The sequence below is a fragment of the Anopheles bellator genome, chromosome 1 (genome assembly GCF_943735745.2).
Source record: "Anopheles bellator chromosome 1, idAnoBellAS_SP24_06.2, whole genome shotgun sequence".
Classification (NCBI taxonomy): domain Eukaryota; kingdom Metazoa; phylum Arthropoda; class Insecta; order Diptera; family Culicidae; genus Anopheles; species Anopheles bellator.
Window position 1 is genome coordinate 11941994 of NC_071285.1, and position 25101 is coordinate 11967094.

At 51.7% G+C, this 25101-nt stretch overlaps 1 protein-coding gene across 1 annotated transcript in view; it reads right to left on the reverse strand.

Moving 5' to 3' along the window:
- Window positions 1-23844, reverse strand: part of LOC131216242 (putative transcription factor SOX-15) — a 48304-nt gene extending 24460 nt beyond the window's left edge. Inside the window, exon 1 of the mRNA XM_058210683.1 lies at window positions 23784-23844. Coding sequence (XP_058066666.1) covers window positions 23784-23827 — 44 coding nt within the window. The 5' untranslated portion in view covers window positions 23828-23844. The remainder of the gene's footprint in view (window positions 1-23783) is intronic.
- Window positions 23845-25101: the final 1257 nt, after the last annotated feature.

Below are 25101 nucleotides of genomic sequence, written 5' to 3' on the forward strand. Positions count from 1 at the left end.
GCTCGCTGTAAGCGCGATACCCTTACCCACCGCACCGCAGATAACGAAGTCAGAAGCCCACGACCGGTGCCCCAGCAATTTGTCCAGAATCGGCTCCTCCGGGGACTCACGAATCAAGAGCTCCTGTCGAGCAGCCGAACTCATGTCCTTCCTAGTGGGGGGGCAGCATGTCGCTGGAAGATCATGCAATCGTTGAGACGAAATCCCGCAGGTCACACAGAACATGATCTGATTCACGAGCAGTCGTGACACAACCGAACCAATATCAGCTGATCGATCTTATCGGTGATCGGTGAGCTTACGTGTCAACGCCCCACAATCTGGGAACGGTGGAATGATTCTGTTTCGTTACGCTAATCCCATGTCCGAGTCTGTGCTGGAAAGCCTATTTTCAAATTTGTATTGGATACTCAGCCATCTACAATCTAAAAGACTTCTAAAATCAAAGCTAAAAAAAGGAAATTGGTGCTCGGAATTGAATTTTAAAATGGCTTCAGTTCATATAATTTTGTACGATAATCGAGAGGAAGGCTTCAGTGTTGACGAAGTTGGACCCGAACTAAAATGAGCGACAATGATGATGGTGAATGATTAAAATTTAATAGAAAATCAAAGTTTCATCGTATTCCTCAAGGAAATTTATTGAGACACTAACGGAAAGCTGGTCAAAAGAACCAAAATCGACCCCGTCTGTGGTCTACAAAATTGGCATAGACGATTGAACTGATCGTTGACGCAAGTGTCTGAGGCTCGGGAAGGGATTATTTCAAATACCGAACAGCCCCACAGGTTGAAGGATCGGAAAATTGTTAAAATTCCAACAAGTTAAAAATAGCCACCCCGGGGGGCTAAGAAGACAATGGAAACATAAATATAATTTGCTTCCCCATTTTAACGGCGCCCCAATCCATTCATCAATCAGCCCACAGGCCCACAAGGCCCGCCACCCGGGTCCGTCTATTCCGAGCGGAGAATCTAATTATGAAACAAGCGTCACCTGTGGCGGCGTTATGAGCTATTTGCATTTCGCTTAGAAATTGGCGACACGAAGAGAAGCCGCGACGCGAAAGGGTTGGTGGCGACAAATATGGCGACACAAACAACCGCACGCCCCACCAAACAACGAGCCGCACAGACAACAATGCAATTCGGTGGGGCATTTGAATGCACTCCCGGGTCCCGCTGGATGGGTGGCCACCGTCAGTCGTCAGACAGCATTTCAAGTTCGAGGCCCCCGACTCCTAAGCCGCCCGGTGAAAAAGAGCCGTACGTTCGATCAGCTGATTTTGGCCTTTGTTTACATTGCAGTAGGCTTTGCTCTGTCATCATCGAGGCAGCAGAAAAACCAAGATGGGCGCGCTGAGAACCATTCTCAGGCGTAATTAGTTTTCGGCCGGCTTTTCCCGACCCACAAATGGTTGGACTGTCCGGCATTGTGTTTGCACACGGCTTTAGAACCCCAAGAATGTGGATCAGCAAAAAAGTGCCCGGAAGGCGAACCCTTTCGGGAGGTGAACCCGACAATGGACTCGGCCGATTGTTGTCTTGACCTTCGCTGGGAACCGGGTTTCGTTTTTTTGGTTTGCCGGGGGAATTGCATCGCCCCGGAAACTCGCCCTTATCGGGCATCCGAAACCGAAAGTTAAACGTCAAATGTTCAACTGTCACAGCCAGTGTCGACGAAGGTCGCAACCTGCCGCAACCTGTTACCACCTGTGGCTTCTAGTGGCGAATTCTTCTAGGCCCCCGGGGAGGGGAGCGTGAGTGAGCGGGGATTCGCCAGACGAGTTCGGTCCGTTTCGGGCAGTCCTCCGGGCGGTTCCCGTCACCCCCGGAGAGGAGGGGAACTCCTCGGGAATGGCGTGGTAATTTTAATACAATAATCAATTGTTCTGCCTTCCCTGTCCCGGGAACGTCGGGTGGTGGGTGGTGGGTGGAGCGCGCCCGTCTTTGACACAAGTTTTCCACCCACCACCACCACCAGCACCCCCAAACAGGCGGCTGGGAAGAAAACCGGGCCACTGGGCCACCACAATGGGCCCTCCCCCCCACACGGCCAGCCACGGAGAGTCCATTTTCTTATATGGAAACAAACAATGGCTGACAATGGATCAGCTGTTTCGACGACGGCGCTGACGACGGACGAGGAGTCTTCCGGGAAGGGAAAAGTTCGTCCTTGAGAGACGCAGCCCACCCTTCTCTACCGAACTGCCCCCGGGGAGCCAAACAAAAGAACCAGAGTTTCGGGGGAATGCCGGCCGGCGGACAACAATAACAATGGGAACTCTCTCGGCCAAGGGGTGTGGATGGCCTCTGGCGAGGGGAGCTTTGTTTACATTCCGAGAGGCAAAATGGACGATTGTTTCGATTTTTTGTATCGGTTTGCTGATTCTTTTAGGCGCCAAACAGAGTGCGGGATCTTGAAGTGTGAACGACTCACCGTCGATCGGACGGGATCGGTTTAAGTGTCTGTATTCAGTTCTTCGTCGGGAAGTTTCAGGTTGCTGGGGTTGATTCGCTTTTTATTCGACACTCTTTTGGACCAGATCCTGGTTATGCTTAATGCTTTATTAGACTCATGCCAAGGCCAAGCCCTTTTGCTCGTGCTGTCTTGTAAAGCACAGCGACGGACGCCGTTACAACATACGAAAGCTAATGCTGAACTTTGGCCCGGACAAGGTTCTTGACGATCGCGTGTCTCGTTATGTTTTATGTTTCTTCTGGCTCAGACCTCAGGATCGCGCGCTCGGCACACAGCTTGGATTCTTAGAACTGACTTCAGCCCACCAACAACATCAGGGTCCGCGAAATGGTGTTGACAACGCCAACACACCGTCGTTTTGTACCATCAACATCTGGGGTCCGGGTCAGAGAGTCGCCCCTCGCATTCGTAGCCCCCCCTGCCAGACATTTGGGCCGTTTCTAAAACCCAAAACAACAGGCACGTTCGCAGATCTTAGGTCGATCTCTCCGTACAAGGCTAGAAAGAAGGCTACGATTTCTACGCACGATCGTGGCACATTTTGGGGCTGAATCTTACAATTCCCTCCCCAAACCATAAACTCCCACACATAACACGCCCGACAGATCGACCTAAGGCCTCACCGAAAGAAAAAAAATCGGTGTCATCTCGCCGTTCGCGCAGCACGTGCCCAAATGCGCCGCGCCAACCTTTCGTGTAACCTTTCGGAGATTTAAGGCAGAGCCCGGATCTTCGAAGAGAGAGAGTGAGAGTGTCTCGTGCGTGCGTGCGTGCGTGCATGCGCGGCCATAAATGACTGGCACGTGCCGGCCGGCCCGGCGTCCTTTAACGCCTTGGGTCTTGCTTCCTGAGGGCTGGGGCCCGCACAAAAACCCGCTTTTTAATGATTCACACCGTACGTTGGCGACCGGTTTTAGGTGGTTTATGGAGCCCCCGGACGGAGCAGACAATAGCGGTCCGTAATATTGTGTCTTGTGTCTGAGCCGCCGCCAACCAACAAACGGAGGTTGCACAATCTTACGGGAGGCCAAACTCTCGCGATGGCCTTCTTCTCACAGTAAAAAGAACGCGTAAGAAGACGAGGGTCTTATCGCCGCGTAAGCTGGGTGTCTGGGCTTCGCTTCGGCATATGACAGATGCCTGGCCGCGTCGATGATGATTGATTTGCGTTCGATGATACGCCGAATCACGGCCCCGAGTGCCACACGAGAAATGAGTGGAAAACCCGCCCCAAATTTGATTGATATGCGAAGTGCTACGAAGGTGATGAGGAAAGCTGCCCCCGTATCAGCCCAAGGGAGTGCTAGACCAACGTGATCAATTCGGTGTGATTAGAGGCAAATCAATGTCCACGAATCGATCCGCCGGGCGCCTCCGGGCGGTTGTTTTTCCATCATGCAGGAGAAGATTCGCCTCAAACTTGTTTACACAAATTAGCCATGCGGAATGGAGGCTCAGCAAGATCCGTTAGGATTTTTGGTTGAACTTTGGCCGGACAAACCGGTAGCTGTTAGAGCGATCCCCGTATTATCTGGTTTCATTTTTCTCAGCACCACAAACAGCGTAACATCTAAATCCGACCGGGAAGATCCCCATCGTCGGGTCTGAAGTCACAGAACTTCCGCGACCTTCCGGGAATCGGTGACGATCTCCCGGGGACTCTGGCGGCGTGCTCTCTTTCGCTCGCGCCGGGCAGACTCTACCCTTTGTGTGACCCCCAGCAGGAGTGCTAGAGCAGCGATCGGGAGCAGGCGATAAGTGGCCGTCGAATCCATCAACCCGCTTTTCGGCGGACGACGAGCGCCGCACGCTACGAGATTCCGTCCCGGCGATAGGATGCGCCACAAATCATGCCCTCTATCCCGATGGATCCCGCGCAGCACTCGCGATCTCCGCTCCGTTCTGACGAGCTGATGACGATTGGAACCCCGAAAGGAACCACGTTCTAGGGAAACATCAAACGCGCTCCGGGCTTGGCTTTGCAGCGGGCCAGGTCAGTCGTAAACATTTTGGCAAAACATTTTTCGTCCAAATTTTGGCTGCCGACGCATCCACCGGTCGTTTCGTTGAAGGACATAATATCGGAACCAGGGATAACATTAGCGACGATATTACCGCGCTTTATGGGGGTCATTTTGGGGGCTTCGGTCGGCGAACGACAACGACCAAGGCGAAAAGATCAAGCCGCGCCGCGGCGGTACCGAAGTTCGCGAAAGCTTCGTTCCGAGGTCCGTTCTAAGCTCCGAGCGCGATGAAAGAATGTTCTAGAGATCCATATCTCGCGAAAGTAACCGTCCAACGGAGGCTTCCCGCGTGGCTCATCCGAGGCAGCAGCAGGGCCCGAAGATGAACGGACTCGGTTACTGGTTAAGTCGTGACACCGTCGTCGGCCGTCGGTCGATCTCAGTCATTGGGGACCTCATTTGTTTTTATCGTTTGGCCGGTTATGGTTTTTATGTCCATATGTTACGCTCGCCGATTGGCCCCCAGACGGACTGGTCCGAAAATTGCCTCAAATGTTTATTGCCAACGCGCACGCCCCGCTCACACATCAGACAGACGGCCAAATGGAGCATTCAAATTAATTCGAAGTTTGTGGAACTCGGGCTGCCTCGGGCAACTAATATCGTATAAAATTATAATAATATTCAAAAGGAAGCAAAATATTAAAGCGAAAAACAAGAAGGTCTCCCACCAAGACTTCGCCAGGCCAATAAAAATAAGTCACCGCCAGACGCATGGTCCGGCGATATGGTTCCATCGATCAAACTCTGGCATTCCTTTCGGAGGCCCCACCACCAATCGGGCGGCAATCGTAATCGTTTCTGCCTCATCACTAACCCGGACCCCAAAAAACACATTTGGCCTCCCTCCGGCACGCCGGGCTACTAAATGCACGCGTAATTAATATGCCGACCGTGCGGCCAAAAGCTGACGAAATGGGACGAGAGACCGAGACCGAGGCAGGCCTGACACACATAAACACGCGGCATTTTTTCGCAAACATTCCCCAAACGGTATCGTAGCGTTAAAACTTTTTTTTCGGGACACGTCTTCGGGTCCCGCCGAAAAGAGTTAAGATCTTCGAATTTCGCGACACCAAAACTGCAAATCGACGAAGCGACCCAGCGAAAGCGATCGAAGATGGCGGCGAAATGGCAAAGCACGCGGCTGGACGAACCGCCGGCGGCCAAAAAGGACCTTTTGGGCGGCTGATTGACCGATACGACGAGGTGGCCCGCCAGACGGTGGAATTCTGGCGCCCTTTGACGACACATAGGCATTGGTCTGGATGCCGGGCCAAAAAACGTGAGGGAAAACAACAGACAGATGGTGTGAAGTCTCATTGCTGTGTCAATGCACGATCAGAGCGCGCGATGCTTACTGTGATTAAATTCGGCTAATATCGCCATATTTCGGCAAATACTTCAATTTTAAATGTTCAAATGAGTGTTCGTTAGAAAATATTAATAAAAAAATATACAACAAATGCTACCCAAGTTTCCAAGAGTTCGAATGTCTCGTTCGATGATCGAAGGATGATGATTTGATCCCCTTTCGGCCGATATTTACCAATCACGTGCACAATTTTTAACAACGTCTCCGGTTAATCGCGTATGATTTTGATCGATCGAGGTTTAATCGAGCAAAAGTCCCCTCTATGATTACAGCGGCCGTCGTCAACGGCATCCGATTATGCACCGGCGTTCCGATTCCGGCGCGGTGCATAAAAATCCTACCAGACCAAAGTCGCGCAATTGACTGGGGTTTGGACATGCGTGATTATCGGTAAATGGCGCATGTCGCGTTCCCTTCGTTCCCGGTTTTATCGTGCTTTTTCCCCGAAACGGCACGGCACGATAAGGCACGGCGAGGTGACACCAATTTCACGGCGAGTGGACAGACTCACCTCGAACAGCGGGCAGCGAGCTGTGAAATAGTAATCGGTCGTGTTAAATTAGGTGCTAAAAGCATGTCAACAACTCGCTGCCGCTGCCGCTACCGGTGACCACCGAAATCGCTTCATCGCCGGTGAGACACACGCAACACGATAACGCGCCCGGTACGGCTCCTTGCTAAATTGACCACAACTGCGCCGTGTTCGGGGGTGGGGGGGTGTCTTTATCGCCCTGTGTTCCGAAAGCTAGGCCATCTCATCCATGACACGAGGGGAGGGCCACCCGTCTATGTGGAGCATAAATCACAACTGTTGCGCGGGGCGTTTCTTTCTTTTTCACAAATAACGTGTGATTATGACGGCAGGGGAGGGTCTCTCGCATCATCATTTTCCATTGACCACCGCACCCCATCACCTCCATTTATCACCTCGGTGGAGCTGTGAAGGCTTCCGGTCCAGAAGCTCCGGAGCGCCTTGTCCGATGCTTCACGCCACGCTGGGCTGCCATCGTCCGTTTAATGTCACTATTTATGGCCCGGGGGCCCGGGGTCGCTTCGGTGGCTTCCCTTTTCTCCGCCACCGGGCGGGGGAGAAAATCGTTTAAATTTTTCCTCAAGAATGATATCTTAAGCACGTCCCCACGTTCCGGTACTGCACCACCGCACCGCACCGCACCGCGATTTAGGGAAATCGTTGTCATTAATTTTGTTTTCGTACCCTCCCCGCTTTTAACCACTGTTATTATGATGTTTTTCCATTTATCATAAATTACGCCCGACGGGAAAAGTACACCCTCCGAGAGTGAGTGTGATTTTCCGGCCAGCCGGTGGTGCCGAACTGGCCACGAGGTCGCCCGCCGATACAAAGGACAGCCCGGATGGGAGGCCGTGCTTGGCCGAGCATGCTCCGAAGCCACATGTGCATTCTGCCGGAAACGCGCGCGTTGCGTTTTAGGTTTAGCCCGTCAGTATTTGACGGTTTTTTTCTCTACTCGCTTTCCGGGTATTCCCGCGTGACCAATTTCGGATTTTACCAAAGCTTCATTTGTGGGTCGGCCAGGAAGAAAAAGAAACAGAAATGTGTAATAAACGCCCGCCCGAAGGTGATGATTTTCACTTTTTATCACCCTTGTGGGTGACTTTATGAAAATCATGCACTCAGCAAATTGCTTCATCGTTTTGTGCGGTGGTTTAATTTTTACCAAAAAAAGAAGCAGTAACGTAAATAAATGTTTGTCCAAAATTGCAACTGGAAGGATCCAAAAACAGGGGGGGTTCCTCGCGTCGTGATCCAGTGCAACTCCTTTACTCCAAAAACGCCCAGAATTATATAGGGACAAATTCCAAAGGCATTTTTGTTGGCAAAACCATCACTTGAAGCTGATTCGTTGAGCCTGGTTTTATTAGAGTAGTAACTAATACTGGTCCTGGCTTTCGGAAAATTAACTATTCATGATCGCGTTTTCGTGCTGTAGACCTGACAGCTCGATATCATGAGTAAATGATCACTAAAGCACTGCTTAGTGGCACGAAACTGCAGGAGTTCTGATTTATTTTCATGTTCCAATTTTCAATCCACATTGCAAAGAATGGTTCGATTCTTCTATTAAACGTCGCGATCGTCAATCAAAGCCTGAAACAGATCAAATGGATGATGCGATGCATGGGATCGAGTTATTCATTTCACCAACGGCCACATCAGAACAGCCTAATAAACGACTTTAGCAAAGTCACTAAACGAATCCACTTGCCGCGTATGTTTCCAAATCCTAACCTGAATGTCTTTAAACATTGTACAAAACACTTTTCTGTTCGTGAGTGACGCTCCACTCTGTCGGAATGCGGCCGATCCGTTAATGCGATCGCCCGGTTGAGATCGGATGTAAATCTCTGGCCCCATCCACGGCTAATGCTGACACGGCATTCACTTTGTCTATGAGCGACGTACAGGCGGGGAAAATTTGTTCTCCCTGACAGGCCGCCTCAATAAAACGGAACATCTACATCCCGGGCCATTTCCCGGTGATGGTACAAATTTTCCACCCGCTTGGCCACCCGGTATAAATAATACATTTCCCGACATGGGGCCTATGTGTGACGGGGCTCACGGTGGCGTGTAAATTATGCATCTGATACTGCGTTACCGTGCGCGAACAGCTGTTTCGATGCTGTTTCTGCGCTACCGTGGCCCCGGCCATCGGATAGAATATCGGATATGAAATGCAAAAAATGAAACGCTTTCCCAACCTCCGGACCCCCCCTCATAACCAGAACTGCCATCGTCATGGCCCCGCCCGGCTGAAATCCCTGGCTTTTCCTGCGCAACATCCCCCGGAACGGACGGGCGGCGTCGTGTCGGACGTGGCACTTTGTTGCCGAACATTCTCTGATGGAAGTGGAAGCGGAAAAAAAAAATCAAAACGATGTTCAATCGACCAACGAACCCCGGGGCCCGGGAGCCACACCGTCAGGCCAAGGCGGTGCCGTACCATTTCGCGGCCACACCTTTGGATACGCAACCCGCGGATCCCGCGCGCGCACGCACCATGACGCCCCGGCGACGCCCTTCCCGGCGGTGGCTGCCATGGCGCACTAAACTCTCGGGCGGATTGCACCACCGACCGACCGGCCGACGAGGGACACGGCGAACCGATTTCAGCATTTCTTTCCAGCCGGATGCACAACTAAACGTCCGCCGTCCTCCGAAATCGGACAGATTCCGAACCGTGAACTGACGGTGGTGGTGAAGAATCTTGCCGGGGAGGGGTCCGTAACGTGAGTGGCGTGAGTGTTTGCTTTAGACCCCACCAACCCAACTGGGCAGAGTACCGGGCAAATGAAATGCAAATTACGTAGCAGGGAAATAAATAGTTTATTTTGCGATGGGGCCGAGGCCACCTAGGCTAGGGCTTGGATTTTAATTATGTCGAAATGGACACACCTAGAGACCGAGAGAGAGAGGGAAACACATGAGCGAGAGCGAGCGATCGAGTGTCAAAAAAAATCTGTGCCAAGCCTTAGTCCAACGGATCACGGGCTAGAGTGGCCCGAACTCGAACTCTAATTTAAATCCGATCGAGTGGAGTTCTCCCATCAGAACCGGTAGCACGTGTAGTGGAGGAACCTAATCTACTGAGCGGCATCTAGTGGCATTAAAAGGCCTGAGGAAGGGACACACCACTGGCGATGCTGGTCGAGCCACACAGCATTTGTCCATTATTGGCCCCGGCGTTAGGTGTTACATGTTTCGCGGCCCGCGGTCCGTACATGCCTGTTTACGGCTCTCATTCGGACAGACCTCCTCTCTAATGCAATGTCCACCTCGTCTGTCTCCGTTCCTCGTCACCAGCACCGTCACCCGTTCGATGCAGTTTCGCAAAATACGCAGTTGCATACGGAACACGTTGCACGTTGGACAGCGGATCGGGCCGGAAAATGAATGGCATCAGTTGGGCGATTAATTAAAAGGAAGCATGATTGACAAATGGCACAGTGTGGCGGCACGATGTGCGATGCTGCTTGACCGGTTCGAGTTGGCCGGTTTTTTGTTTGGCCCCCGGCCAGACCAGCGGAAGGAAGTTGCTCTTTTGTCACCCGCGGGTGTTTTATTTAATGCCACGTCCGCTGTGCACGTTTTGCGGTGCAACGAGTGTGCACAAAATGGACCCCCGCGAAGAGCGTCAAACCGTACAGCCAGCTGTACAGTTATTTGTCCCCGTGGTGTGGACAGATTAACTGGCAGGTTTCGGGTGCAAGTAATAAATTCATTTCAAGTTATTGACTCGCAACGCGCAACAGCAAACCCGATCGAAGCGGGGTGCTATAAAAATAAATCACTTCAGCAAACGATCGAAGCAAAACCTTCGATCGTTTGATCCGATCCGATCGATTCCGATCAGTTTGAAGTGATCCTTAATTAAAGATGCGTTGGTGAGATTTTGTAAAACTATTCCGGTATGCCATTCAAATATTAATCTATTTTTTCAACGTCTAGCTAGTTAATGTATTTTTAAAAAGTTTCGAAGCAAATTTCAATATCCGTTACAGTAGCACAGAGCTTCGTTGTTGGAGTCGCGTTCAGTGGCCGCGCCGCCGCCACCGCCGTGTATCAATCAATGTCCGTTCGGAAAAGGGTAGTTCTTGATCACATTAGTAGTCACAACCTTCAGCCGCATTTATTCGCAACCCAGCTACTTCCATCTGCCACAAACTGGTTGCGGTAGCCCCTGCAGCTCCCCTCTGCACAGCCCTTAGCCGCTGGGAATTTAATTATTTATTTATATTTCTAATGAAACCAACGATTTCCGTCAGCCGATAAGGACGGCACAAGTACCCGGCACAGTACACAGGGGTGGAAAACAACAAATCGCTGCCCGCTGGCACCAGAAAATGGCGGACCCTGGGAACCGCAGCCTTTCGGTGCCGGTAGCAATCAGCTTATCCGTGCGCTCGGGCAAAAATGACACTCACCGGGGCACGCTGTGCCGCGGGGACTTATGATTCGCCGCCGGCCAGGACACAGGCGCGGGAAACCGTGAACGCGAGTGCACCCCCCGTGGAGGGCGCTACAGCTTCGCCCGGAGGCTGCAGTTCTCGAACTCGCACAAAGCGCCGAAATCGAACCCTTCCTAATTAGAGAGCGAGCGTTGAGGCTCGTCGAATCGGACCACGGGCGAAAAGGCGCGCGAATGCAAAATGGCGTCCATCGTCCCCGCGGTGGTGGCGTCTGGGAAGAGGTTAAAGGTTACGCTAAGATTTGATTCCTGGCGCGCGCGCGCGCGCGCTCTCAAGGCAGCAGCTGAGCCCGGTGTTGTCAAGAAGGACTACCAACAGATGGGCTACCAACCGACGGACGGATGGGCTAAAAAAACCTACAGCACCATTGTTGGCCGACATTGTTCACGGTCGAACAATGGAATGAGTGCGCGCGAAATTAAGCGCGTTACCCTGATTTTTCCGATTGCAATGGCGTGCGTTTCCGGTGCCCTTTGACCTACGGGAAAACCTTCCGGTCTTTCCAGGTGCCGGTAACCGTTTTTCCTGATTGCTGACTCCTGAGACGGACGGGTGCGGACGTCACCCCAAAGCGGGGCACTTAATTTTGCTTCGTGGAATTCGAGTTACCACCACACGAGAGAGGATTATCGGTGGGTCGGGCCACTGTTTGAAGATCACTTGAGGCGGCCGCGTAGAAGTTCCAACAAGGCGTCGGGCCGAGTTATCAACTTGGAGTGGCGCTCGCGATGTTGATTTATTCGGCCTCAACCTTTGCGGTGGTGATCTCGAGTGGCGGTGTTAATGCGCGGCCTGCTATGTGGCCGTCGCCCATGTGACTGTGATACCGTGGGCAACGCCGCTGTTAAACAGCATTAAATGGCAAAACAATAACAAGCTGACGTTTCATTCATGAAACCCGACGACGTCGCAGTAGGCTTCAAAATGCGTAGCAATTTTTAGGGAAGTGGTTTGAGCGTTTTTCATAATAAAGTATTAGGACATTTTTTTCACGGAGATCTCGAGGATTACACACTTCTTTTGAGTATTCGCTCAAGTGTTCAATTAGAAAATGGCAGGATGCAATAAATTAAATGAATAATTCTGCAGGATGGTCCTCATGCGCGATGTGGGCCTCCTGATTTTTAAACAACGAATGTTTTCCACTAAAGAGACGCTATAATATAATTTTATGAATTTAACCCAAAGTAAATTGAACATTCACCTAACATTCATCGCGGGAAGAACCCGGGACTTTTCTTCCCAGTGAGACGGTTGCAAGCGGAACTTCGTGAAACTTATTCGTATCGAATCGGCTCGGCAGGACATCGTCATGCCAGCCGCGTGATCGCCGCTGATGTTCGCGAAGCAAACCAAGAACTGCGCGAACCAAACGAAACCAAAAAATAAACACAGAAACAAGAACAATCTACCGGCCAATTGATCATGCACCGCGCGCGCTCGGTCAGAGTTTTGCGAAAATAAAAAAATGGTATCGTCCATTTTTTGCCCTATGCTCTGCTCCGTGTCACGCAAGAGCGAAAAAACGGGCCAAATCGAAGACACCAAAAAACAACGTCCCCCCCGGAGGAGAACTCGGATTTTCCAAAAAAGGCTTTCCGACATTCCCGGGCCGGCTTCGTTGGAACCGGAAAGGGGGAGGGTGGGGGGCGACGAAACGGGAAGAAGAAAAAAGGAGTAGCAATATCGGACCTGACATCCGAAGGATATATGTCACACGGCATTGATTTATGCTCGCTGCCCGGGTGCTGCTCGTTTCGCCCCGCCGGACCCGGACGGACCAATATGTATTTATGCATGTGGCTGGCTGGCGAGCGCATCTACATACCAGCCCCGGCCCCCGCCCCAGTCGGAGATGTCTTTGCGATCGCGGCCAGGCCAACCAATTCTGGCCGGCGTTGCGTTGCGTATGCTTTCTTTGCGGTCGCGCTCTCCACGCGCATCATTTGCGCTCCGTTCCGATGTCGATCCGATCACCACCCGCCCTGCCTTCGCCATCGCTGGCAGGGTTCTTGGGCCCACTCGGAGCTTCGCACATTCCATGCAACTGCCAACTGCCAACTCCGAACGCCGAACTCCCAGCGCTTCGCTCTCGCGCTCTCTCTCCCTCTCGCTCGCACGCTCTGTCTCCCCAGATGCAAAATGTGTCCCCCCTTTTTAAGCGAAAAACAAATCACGACGGGGTAGGTAACACACGCCGCCGCCGCCGACGAAGTGGCGTGGTGGCGCGGAGGAAGATTTGTGTTTCAAAAGAGATTACAGAATGGAAGCCGCTTCTTGGCTTCAGCTTCGAAGGACTTCATCTCCCATCGTCGTCCACCCATCCAGCGGGTGGGAGGGGCGGCCTGGCAGTCACAGGGTGTCCACCGGTTCCGAACATAATAAGACGGCAATAAGCATACACGACGGACGGGCGGTGGCGGTGGTGGCGTGCGGTGCAGCAAGCCGGCGATGTGCGCACGATTATTTGAATTGCCAATAAGCGAAATGGTCTCAACGCGTGCGCACGCCACACCAATCTCTCTGCCTCGCTCTACCGTTCTCTCTCTCTCGCTCTCTCTCTCTTGCTTCGACGGCGGAGACTCCCTCCTCAGGAGGATCGACCGGCCCTTCAGAAGAGCCGTTCGAGATAGATCGCTATCGCGCATCGCGCGCTCGGACACCGACTGTTGGCGGCCCTCGCAAGGCACCTTCAACATACACCACCAACCCAAACCACCATCATCAGCGAAAAAGGGGGGGGGCTCAGCGCGTTTAACGTCCCTAGCGCTGCTCCCAATCCCGCCACGCCAGAGATCATAAACTCGATCGACATACGACGATCCTGATCCTGTTTACGAACTACGGAACCTTCATCCGATCCGATCCTGACCGAAGGGAACACAAGCGGCAACATACCTCCAGTGGAACCGAGAGAAGATCGAAAGAGAGACGGAGCATACCGAAACACATAAACGGCATATAAAAACTGTCCACCCTGCTGCTGGTGGTGTCCCGGGGCCCGGACAATTTTATGCTACAATTTTTGTCGTTTTTTCCTACGTCGTCCCGCTTTTTCCGGCCGCTTTTTCGAGCGAGACCGATGAGCGCAGAGGGGGAGTTTTGCAACCTTATTTTCCGTTTTTTGTGCGTGCGCATGTGTGTGCCTTTTGCAGTTCTTTATGCTGCAGGATCTACGCGCCGGGGCGATTCGGCAGGGACACCACCGTTCCGGCCCATTTTATTGGGATCGCGGCGTTCGGTGAGCACACTTTTATGCTGATTTTATGCTCCTCTCGAAAGGACACATCCGAAGCGCGCCCTGGGCAGAGCTCGGGGTCGGTGGTGGCAAAATATGCACGCGGACACGCGGACTCCAGCGACCGCGCGTGCGAGAGAAAGAGAGAGAGAGAGAGAGAGAGAGGCTTTTACCGGGAATCGGGGACCCGGTTGACGAAAGCCGTTTTTGATGTTGGGCGCATATTTGGGGACCCCCACAAAAGGACTCCGGGCTCGGTTTCCACAGACTGCGAGATTTATGGTGATTCAGTTATTTGAAATGCAGCCGCAGACGGGCCACGTCCCGGTCTGTCCGGTCCGATTCCGTGTATCGATCGTTTGATTCGCGATTAGCCGCAAAGGGACAGAGACAAAAAAAGACGCGAAACCACTAAAGAGCGTGTTCCGGACCTTGAGACGGCTCGCTAAGAATGTGACGTCGGCTAACGGGAATCTGGCAGGCTTCCAGTTTTGGGGTTTGGCCAAAATTCAACAGAACACAAATTAATTACACTAAAGCCCCGACGCCGGACCGACGTGGCGGGTTCAGTCAAATGAGACTGTCGGGTCCCTTCAGGGGTCTGTGAGCGCGCCCGACCCGTATATGCTGGTCAGTCGTCGTCGTCGGGTCAACCCGCGCCTTGATCAACACCCCAACAATGATCGTCACCTTCAGATGTTCTTTTACGCTTTGCTGCGCAACAGCGCGTTCCTTGCGCACTTGAGGCATTCCTTCTCTACGTTGGGGTCTTCGGAGCGGCAGTACTGGTGGCATGTGGGACTTGCGTCGTCGTCTTGAGGGCTGGCGCAAGTGCATGGGAACGCAAACTTTGCCCGCACGTGCGAGAGCGACAGAGTGCGAAAGAAGCGAAAAGAAATAAAACACCTTCTGGCTTCTGTGAAGGGCTTGAATAGGGCTTGGCCCTTCCTTACGCATCGCGCAATCGAACACACTATAGGGGGTGTCAATGCGAGCGAGGAACAGGTTGCCGCTGGCGGTGCGCAGGAACCGCACACTACGGCTCTCTGTCTCTACGCATCACCAAACCATCGCGTGGGCTCATTTCCGATCGCTATTAACACTTCCGGTGATGCGCTACTCGCCTGGGGACGCTATCGGCCTCCGGAGCGCGGAGGGAAATTAAACAGCGGCCCCACGTTTCGGTCGTATAACTTCGTCGTCGTCCCCGAAGCGGGGAAGCTTTTTTGCTGCCATCCCTATCGCCAATGCTATCCGCGGGCCCTGCTCGGCTCGAGGGTGTTATCGGGTAGAAGCATTAAATTTGTATGTTGAACACCTATCGAAAACCGATCGACTGGCCCTTGGATTCTTGGATGGGAACCGGGGCTTAGTGCACCCCGCGTTATGTCCCGTCGATTCGATTAAAACAGAAGAAGGAGCAAACTGCTTAAGCAGCTTGTTTATTTTCCAATGAAAGGAAAAATGATCGTCAGTAAGCCGTTAACACGTTGCTCACCTTCTGTTTCGATTAAACGTATTAGAAGAAAAAACAAATAAGTGAGACATTGTGGGAAGAGATCTGATAAAAGCGGACGACATAAAGTGGCATATTTTAATTCATTAAAAAGCATTCATTTTGATCTGAGAAAGATACTAAAAATAATTATTTCTTCCCAATGGATGATCTTTCTACATAATGTTCTTAACTATTGGAGAAATTAGCGCCATTAACTTTGCAAACCTCGTCTAGAAACGAAGAAGTGATGAAAATAAAATAAATGTTAGCTTCCCAATAGCACCTGGTGATGTCTCGTGGCCGATGGAGAGTAAATTATTATACTTGAACAGGTATACGTCGCCGCAAAGTATAACCTTGTCGTAATCATCGGAAAATCGGTGTGGTGACAATTTGTAAGTTATTTTTATCCATCTAATCGCTCTCAGTCAACCAACAGTTCCGCGCCACCCGCGGTAAATTCGGGAAGCGGACCGACCGGATACCCGGGCGATTAGCGGACGCAAATTTTGTCATCAATAAAGCAAGGCATCAAGTTTGAGCCACACACTCGAGCCGATCACAGCGATAGCAGCCAGCACTAGTCGCCTGTAAGTGACCGTTTCACTGGGCCAATCGAAGTAATCGAGGGGCTTACGGCGCGCTTACCAGCCGTGCGCCTTCGAGAGTTCGGATCGGCGGGCACCGATTACACCGGTAGTCCCCGAGGGCCAGATAGCCGTGTGGAGTGAAGTTGGTTGCATGATTTATGGGCGCCAATCAAGCGATCGTCGATCACCGGGCCCTGATAGACGCGCGACACTATCGCCGCCGTCGCTGTGACGTCACTGGTCTGACCTGCGCCAGAAGTGCCTTATCGCCTTCGGACCGCTTCCGATGCCACGATAAAAAAGGGACGCTGGGCGCTTGCTGCCTTGCAACAGCCTCGATCGAACAAGAAGAACCTGCCTGCCACTACATAAAAAAACAAACCCCAGGATCGATCGAATTCCCACCGATCACGAGCCGATAGAGATCTCTCGCGCTCTCCGCTCGCTTGTCATATTACCGATTCGGCACACGTGTTATCGTCGTCATTAAGCAATTGGACATCAAGTAAAAAAACAACAGGAACCTTAAAGGGGGGCAAAAAGCTGAGAGCGCAAAAAGCGCTCGTTGTTCATCTGGAAGAAGTGAGAAGTTGAGGTGTCCGCACGCACGGCGTCCGCTAAACTCCCATCAGTCCGGCGAGCTGAAAGGAGTTCGATAAGTGCGGGGACAAAAAGGGCGACAGCACATGAAGATATTCGCCGGGCGATAGGAAGAAAATTCCTGTCGTTCCCTGCTGCCGCGAGCTCGCCGACTCGCGGCCAAGCATCAAACGTAACACTGTTGGGAATTGAAGTGCCGTCGATCGGGGAAGAAGATCCGCCATCCGCCACACAATAAATGCCACAATCTCACGGTTTTGTCAATGGGTCCCCCTGCCGTCGGCTTCACGCTGTGTGCCCGTTCCTTTTTGTGTCTGTCTTGGAATGGAACGCATACTTTTTACACTTACCACACATAAACGGATTGCTTTTGATTGGATTTTGAGCATGATTCTACAATTCTTTTCCCGCAACAGAAGATAAAATTTTAAACCATTACTAATGAGGTTCCTAAGTAATGGAACAACCGCAAACTCAGTGCCAGCTCACAGTGGGTTTACATGACCCCAAAAAATCATCGCCAATGGTGTGTGTTTTCGTTTCTGAAATTATGACGCCAGAAACACCGAAGCAATCTTTTTTACGCCTGCCTTAAATTATCAAAACGAAATTTGATGGAAAAACGGAATTATGAATAATTTGATCCCCGTGAGTCTCGCAAGTGCCAAATTCCGTCCCCAAATTGCTCCATTACGCCATGCCGTATAGAAGTTACCTACGTCTTAGTAACCCTCCTTCCCGAGGAGAAGAAACACAAAAACTGGGGTCCCGACCAAAAGAGGTGTCCCCCAAAAAGGGTTAGGCAATGGTTCGGATTAAATTGAGTGAAACACTTTCAGTTTTTTGTCAATGGTACAGCGTTTTGATGGTGGTTGTGTGCCCGTTTGATCGCGGAAATTAATGCTAAGGACAATTAATTTATGCGCCGAGTTCAACGGGCGACGACGGCGGGCTCGTTAGGGTGACAACCGAGGCGCGTCCTAGCTCGAGAGACACCTCCTCCCGCCGGAGGACACGGCGGAGTTGTGTGGAGTCATCGTTCGCACCGTCGCCGCGTAGCGCAAGTACTATGAAGCGATTAGATTTTCCACGCAACTGTGACAAACTATCGAAGCAAAGCTAATGCTCTTACATGCGCGGCTGCGAGCTGCCGGTGCCTAAACGGCCCGCTTCCTAAACGGCCGGGCGATCGAGCGCCTAATGTTGGATGGTCCTGGTTCGGGGGGCGCCAGCCGGGTCGCTGTCGCCTTTTTGTGGGTAAAAGTGAGAAAGTGTTTCCCTACGATCGCAGTGACGACGATCACAAGTTTCCGGCAACTCGTACCGAGCCATCTCGAACGAAGAACGTAATAATCATCGAACTGGAGCAAACACGCTGGCTGGGAGTTTGAGTGAAAGTGCTGCTCTGGCGAGGCTTTAACCTTCCCGTAATGGCCGCGGTGTTACAAGACGCAAATCGAGCCGCGCTCGAGCGTGTGCATCGACAGTGACCGTGACCAAAGCATGACTGCCTAATGCGGTTATTTGAGTGTAAGGCGCAACAGGGGCCAGTCACATGCAGATGAGAAGGAAAAGTTTTGAGTATGCCAACTGCTTACACGGGGAATAATATATTCAATTTTATAACGTAGTTATTGGACATTAAAATGTTGTTAGTAGACTATTAAGAAATTGGTTTTTTTATACAACCGATTCACGAAGTGAAGCTACTACTAAATGTTATGGCCAAACAAGATTAACGAAGAATTAGTAAATATAATATTCCAACATACCAAACAAATGATAATCGTCTTTCTTTGAATTAGCTTGTGTTTACGTTTGAATCTTGACTGTTGCTTCTTAAAAACTGCTGCGTTAACTCTAAGGCTACTTGATCAGCATGCTGCTAGCTTTGGAGCAGCTCTGCAACATAAGCGCCACCTATGCTACCGATTGAAGCACTTACATTAAGATGATTCCCAGATCGAGCTCTGAGGCCGGCAATTGCTCTACATACCTGACGCTACCTATCCTCAGTATGCTAACCGTCTCTATCGCCCCACAGCCGAATTCCTTTCACGTCCCCCGAAAGTGCACATTAGCCCTTCTGTCGGCAAGCCACCCAAGCCAAACCAATCGGGAGAGAGAGAGCATGTTACAAGCATGCCTAAGGCGGCCGCAAACTCCCAAATCAGTGGCATCCGTCGCGCGCGGACATTTTTATCGCCGAGCGCCACTCGCTGCTTTGCGCATGTACTTTTAAAATACCGACAAGATTGACCCCTTACCGCCACACTGCAGCACCCGCACAACAAGGAGCCGCGGGAGTCGGCGGTCCTTAAACGCCGAGAGGGGCCGAAGTATGCCGATCGGACTGGCTCTAATCTGCGCGCGCGCCATTTGGCTGATCAAAGAAAGCACTTAAGTTATTAAAATTATTATCAACGTCCCATAATCGCGCGCGCTCGCGGCCACGAAGGCCGGAACATCGCCCCACGGTGGCTGCCCGGTGGTTCCCGGTGGCTTCCTGTCTTCCCGCTCATCGGCGGACCGGTGTTTTTTTTTCTGTTACCGGCCCTGGATTCACTTTTTCGTCAGCCGTCGTTATTATCGGCGCAACGCGCGCGGCGCGTTGTCTCTCGCGCAGTTTTTTTTTTCTGTATTTTTGTTGCACTGCACTTTTGGGCGGCCAACTCTTGCAACTCGTTTTACAAGTTTTATTCCCTTGCCCGACCGCGGGCTCTGGGGCTCGAGCGATTTATTTTACGCGCCCTCCCGAACGGGGATCTACCACCGCCGGGTGATCCTTTCTCCCGGCAGCGCTTTCCTCGAGCGCGCGCGCCTGCGCACTGCACACTGCCACCACCACCACCACCGTGCGCTAATATCTAGCTTTGCGATCCAATTAAAATCCTTCGAAGGGTTCGGCGTTCGGAAGACGCTTTTTTCGCTGCTGCCTATGCTCCTTCATTCGCCGTCGTTCGCGGGCGGCGACGACACAAAACTCGTTGCCACGATCGCGAAAGATCGCACCGCCGCCGACATCGACGACAACTGGTCGCCCTTCGACTCACCGGGGACGCGACCGGGGGGCGGGATGGCAGAAAAGCTCTTATCCAAATATGGACACGAGCTTACAAGTCGCGGGACCTTAGGCGACAGGCAGTAGCCGCCCGCCGGACTGATAAGCCGAGCCGTGCGGTGTACCCAGGCTTCATGCCGCTTCAGGCTTGGTGCCGCGGAGTCAATTAAACTCACTTAAGAAATTAGAAATCATGTTTCGTTCGGCGAAAAATGGAAGAAAAATGAGCCCCGGTGCAACATACTTAACGCCGCGCCTATTGCCCGCCCCGGAATGCTCCGGAGCGAAGCTCGGCCCATTTCCTTCCCGTTTGGAGCCGAAGAGCAATTTATGATTAATTATCCTGATCCATCCGGGGGTATCGGTGGCATGCCCGGAATGGTGATCGACCACCCCTAGGCTTGGGGAGGGCTGGCCTCAAAATGGAATAATTATTTAACGTGGGGCGTGATGAGTCGCGGATGAGACAAAAATGGGGTGATTATTAGCACACTTCTCTTCGGTGGCTCGAGCCGATCAGGGTCGGACAGGGAAGGGCGAATCGACGAGTGAAGTCCATCTTAATTGGGGACGGGTGTTGATTCGCTGATTTTGGGGACGCTGGGAGGTTTGTTTTCACTTTTTTCACCTTCGAGCGGGAGCATTGTTTTCCCGCTAACTGGGCGCGCCCCACCGGGAGAAGAAAATGAAGCTGTCTCCCGGACTTTCCCGAGTTGATTATTTATTTATGTGTCCACAACAACTCCACTGGTTAATGAAACGTCAAACTGTTGGCCGTTGTCGTCGCCATCGCTGTGGGTTTGTGATTAAGATTCTCAAAATTTCACAAACCCGCTGCTCGGGACTCGGGGAGAAAGTGGGAACGCCGCCGTTGCAGAGCGTCTCATTGTCTCGCCTGGGAGTCCGCCGTTTTGTGCATCACCTTAGTTCGAGACGGTGATTCGGACACATTCTGGACCGGAGCGGACAGTGCATTTCGCGCATTAAAACGTGATTTTATACGGTGCGCGAACGATGCGCGACATTCATCTGGATGGGTGAGCTATTAACACCATTTAGGTCGCTGGCCGCTGTTCCCGTTTTTGGGGGGATTAGTGTCGCGCGGTGGTGGATTGCGCGAGAGCGATTAACAATCTGCACCCTCTTTCGGTGGGGCTTCCTTCATTGTATGATAATCGGCGATGATGGACTTATCGTAACGAAACTTTTAAGGCCTGCACCGTGTACAGAGATTGTATCTGGGGTGTTAGGAGACGCTGTTAAATGGTACAATCACAGATTTAATAGCCACATAAAGTGTTCTTCAAAACACGCAATGAACCGTCGTTTGGCATACTTTCTACGCTAGGCGCTAGGCACAAAAGTCAAGGACCCTAGGCAATAAGAAAATATGCCAAATTTCGCGTCGAGTTTATTGTCTCCAAACCGTAAAACGGAGATAGCGTGCAATTTTGATTTTATTGATTCCGTTCCGAAGATTCAAGAAGTTGAGAATCGTTACAAAATCATCTCATGCATCACTTACGACAACATTAAGGAAAAATGGACGGAATAAAGTCGTAAGGCGGCTGCTCCTATGAGATCTCCTATGAAATGCTAAGGCCGAATTTTCGTTGGTTCCCATTTCACGTGATACTGAATTTCGTTAGAATTAACCTAATATTTAATCAAAACTCTCAACAAACTTCTGCTGGGAGTACCCTCCGGTGTTCTAAAACCGACGTCTTCGGACTGCCCCGTAATCCCAACCAAAGTAAAGTTTCCCTAAGTCCCATTGATGAATGGGATTTCTTCTGCGGCCCGTTCCACACACGGCGACGTACCAATCAATCAATCGATCGTTCATCAAAATCGGAGTGTATGTTTTGGTGCTATTTTCTCTCTCTCGCTCCTTCTCTGGTGTGGCACCGGAAATGGACCATTGGGTGGGACACACCCCGGGACGGAATCGCCCTCCTCCAGGAGCCTGCGATGCCTGCAGAGTTCAAGAGCACCCCGGACACGGGGTACAACGTCAAGAGAGATGCCTCGTCATGTGGGGCGTCCTGTTGCCCTGGCCCGGCAACGCCAACGCGTGAAGGCGATTTGACGAAAGATCAAAGATCGAGTAAGAAAATTTGTCAGGCCGACAGGCCGTCGCGACACGATCGCGACGGCGTTCGATCCATCCACCGCAGCCGCAGCCGCAGCCGCTGTCGTCGTGGGTGTAAATTGCTGATCGACCGGTGCGCCCAGGACGACGCCAGGGAGAGTGTGCAGATCGTGGGCCAAGCCGCGCCGCACCGTGGGTTCGTTCGTTCGCGCCGGCAGAAGAACCGTCTGGCGACGCCCGGCGAAACCTGTAATCAAACCTCACACGCCCGAACGTGGCGATGACGGCGAACATGGCGAGTGGCCACTGAGGAGGACGGGCGGGCGATCATCACGATGATGATGATGAGGCAGAGGACGCGTCTTGTCGATCGCAGATCGTCTTCGTTTAGCCGAACAGGCTCGCTTCGCCCTGGGGCGCGCGATTTGAGGTGAGATTGTCGCCTGGAAACACGACGGCGGCGCTCCGGCGGCGAAGGGATGAAGGTAGGTTCCAAATTATACAAATTATCTTTTATAAGCCCCAATTGAATGTTTGTTTTCCTCGGCTTCGGCCCCGCTTTTGGGAGTCTGCTGCTCCGGCTCGCGATCGTGTGCGATCGTTCGGTTCGTGCGAGGGAATTATGATGTAAAATATCCGGCAACATACATCGCGGGTACCACGCGTGGCCGCACTCGGTGTCACATGATTATCACGCGCCGGAAGAGGCTCATGTTCGCGCCCCGGGTTGGTCTGGGATGTGATCGGTTCGGTTCAGTTTGCCGACCGCGGTCCGGAAAGGGCTCGCTGGCTGGCTGGTGGAAAACAAATTTGGATGCAAATTACACCCCACGGTTTAAAGTCTTAATTTGAAGCACGGTGTTCTCGAACCCGCGACGGACCGGCGCAAGAGCCTCCCGATGGAGAGCCGGAAAGGATGTTGCTCTTTTTGCTTCCCTTTGCCTTTACACCCTGTGCATCTATCGGTCTCGCTGTCTTCATCGGTGCATCGTTTGAACGATTGAAGTCGTCCTTCGCCAGGCTCGCGATGATAGGTAATTGAGATAATGCCAATGTTAACATTGTTGCCCGGAACACGACCCGGACCCGTGTGGCCACTGTGAGTAGACTAGACGGTAAAATGCGCCTAAGAAGTCTCGTTGCAACTAGCCGAGGAGGTTGTGGGCCACTTGCCAGAGCCGTGCAAATTATATGATCGTATGATCGTAGCCAGAGCCTTGAGGATGCTAGAGACGCTGGCTAATGAATACCAAATCGATAGACCAGCCACTCCGAGACCAGCGTAAAGCATTCCAAGGGGGCTCTTGTAAAAGGCATTATGCGTATGGCCAACACATCCATCATCGACAGGGGGCTTAGACAAGGCAAACAACGGAAATTAAAAACCATCCCAAGGGTGTTTCCGCTTTACTTTGCATAAGCAGCACCGAAACAGCGACCGAAAAAAGGTTTGGCCATTAAAATATTCATAAAAAAGTGACCCTAAATCGTCGGCTCCTTCAGTGGGGGTTCGTTTCATCTGGAGCTCTTTGTTCTAACTGCTCATTACCCGTTTCGTGTCGGTAGCGTTTGTGTTGTACGCCACCTTTTTCGTGGCCAAAACAAAATACACCAAGGCTTGGGATGCGCTCCGTCGGTCGTCGTGCGCCGTCGCCTTTGCCAAGAACGGCGCGGGCGTTCGGATGGAAATCATCGGAACGGAAATGAATCACCACCATGAAAAGCCGCGCCGTTTTGCCGTCGGCCAGTGCCGGTGGAGTGCGAATACTTCTTGAATCTTAAAACTAAAACGCATTTTTGTGTCACTCACTTATAATGACTGTAGCCGGTGTCGCGTTCTCCGTCCGATTCCATGTTGCTGGCGTGTTTTTGATAATCCCCCCCGGCCACTTGGGTCAGACCACTTGAAGGGACAATTCCGCCGCAACTCAATAACTTTGTTTCACACACGAACAATATTTGCTTCTTCTTTGGGGGAAAACGGGATACTTTCGGGATGATCGATTTGTTTCTTTTATTCCTTCACGAAGCACGCACGAAACCACGGTTCAAATTCCCAACTCCAGCTGTCGGCTGGCTCGTGCACAACACTGCTTTGAGTATTACTTCACTACGTGTTGTTGTGGCCATTCATTTTGATCGTACTTTTGATCACTGCGAGAGTCGAGATTTGCCCCAAATTGTTTCGAACCACGCACATTAATTCATAAATTATTACGAACCGTGAGAACTCCACTTTGTGCACCCTTCATTCACTATCTTCCCCGTCACTAGCCGGGTTGTGGACCCACAAATTTTCCGATCACGAGCACCGATCACCGATTTGCCGAACTCTAAACTCTCCGAATCCAATCCGATCCGCCGTTGATGCCGAAGGTTGACGAGATGATCGCAAACGGTGCGGGGTGTCTTTGTCACGGACGGAAAGCCTTTTTCTCCCGCGGAACCCCCGCGCGATCAAACATCCAACGAAACGGAAACGGAAAACGTGATGCGTTCGCGCAAGCGTGTTTTGTTTGCGTGTGATGATTTTTCTTTGATCTCGGACTCTCTGTTTTTTCGCTGCGTTCCCGGTCTCTGTGTTTTACGTTCCTGGTCTCTGTTTTTCTGCTGTCTCACTTACGCAGACATTCTCTCACTCTCTCACTTTGCCCGTAAGAGATAGAGAGAAATGTTCTCTCACTCACTCCCGTACTTACGGCCTAACTTCCGAACGTGACAGAGAGAGACAGCAAGCTCGTCGAGCGAGTGCCTCACGCACACCGATGTGGAAAAGTCACTCACGACTGCGCAAACGAAGACCGCATAGAGTGAGACCGGCTGTCCCGCTTGCTCTCAGGAGCCGGCGGAAAAATCGGAAAAATCGGAAAAGAAAAACCATCCATTTAGGAAATTTAGGAAATTTAGGAAATTTAGGAAATTACGGTTTTCGTTATTAATTGCAGTGGAGAAAGATGCAAACCGGGCGATCGATCACCGTGTCGAATAGTTTTCGAAATCACTGAACCGGTGTCGGTTTAAGTCCTGGCCGCCGACAAGTAATGTAATGTCCGACAAGTAATGCAAAAGATTTGCTTATTTCTCATGGGAATCATCATTGATTGCTTCGCATTGATCATCGCTTCGCT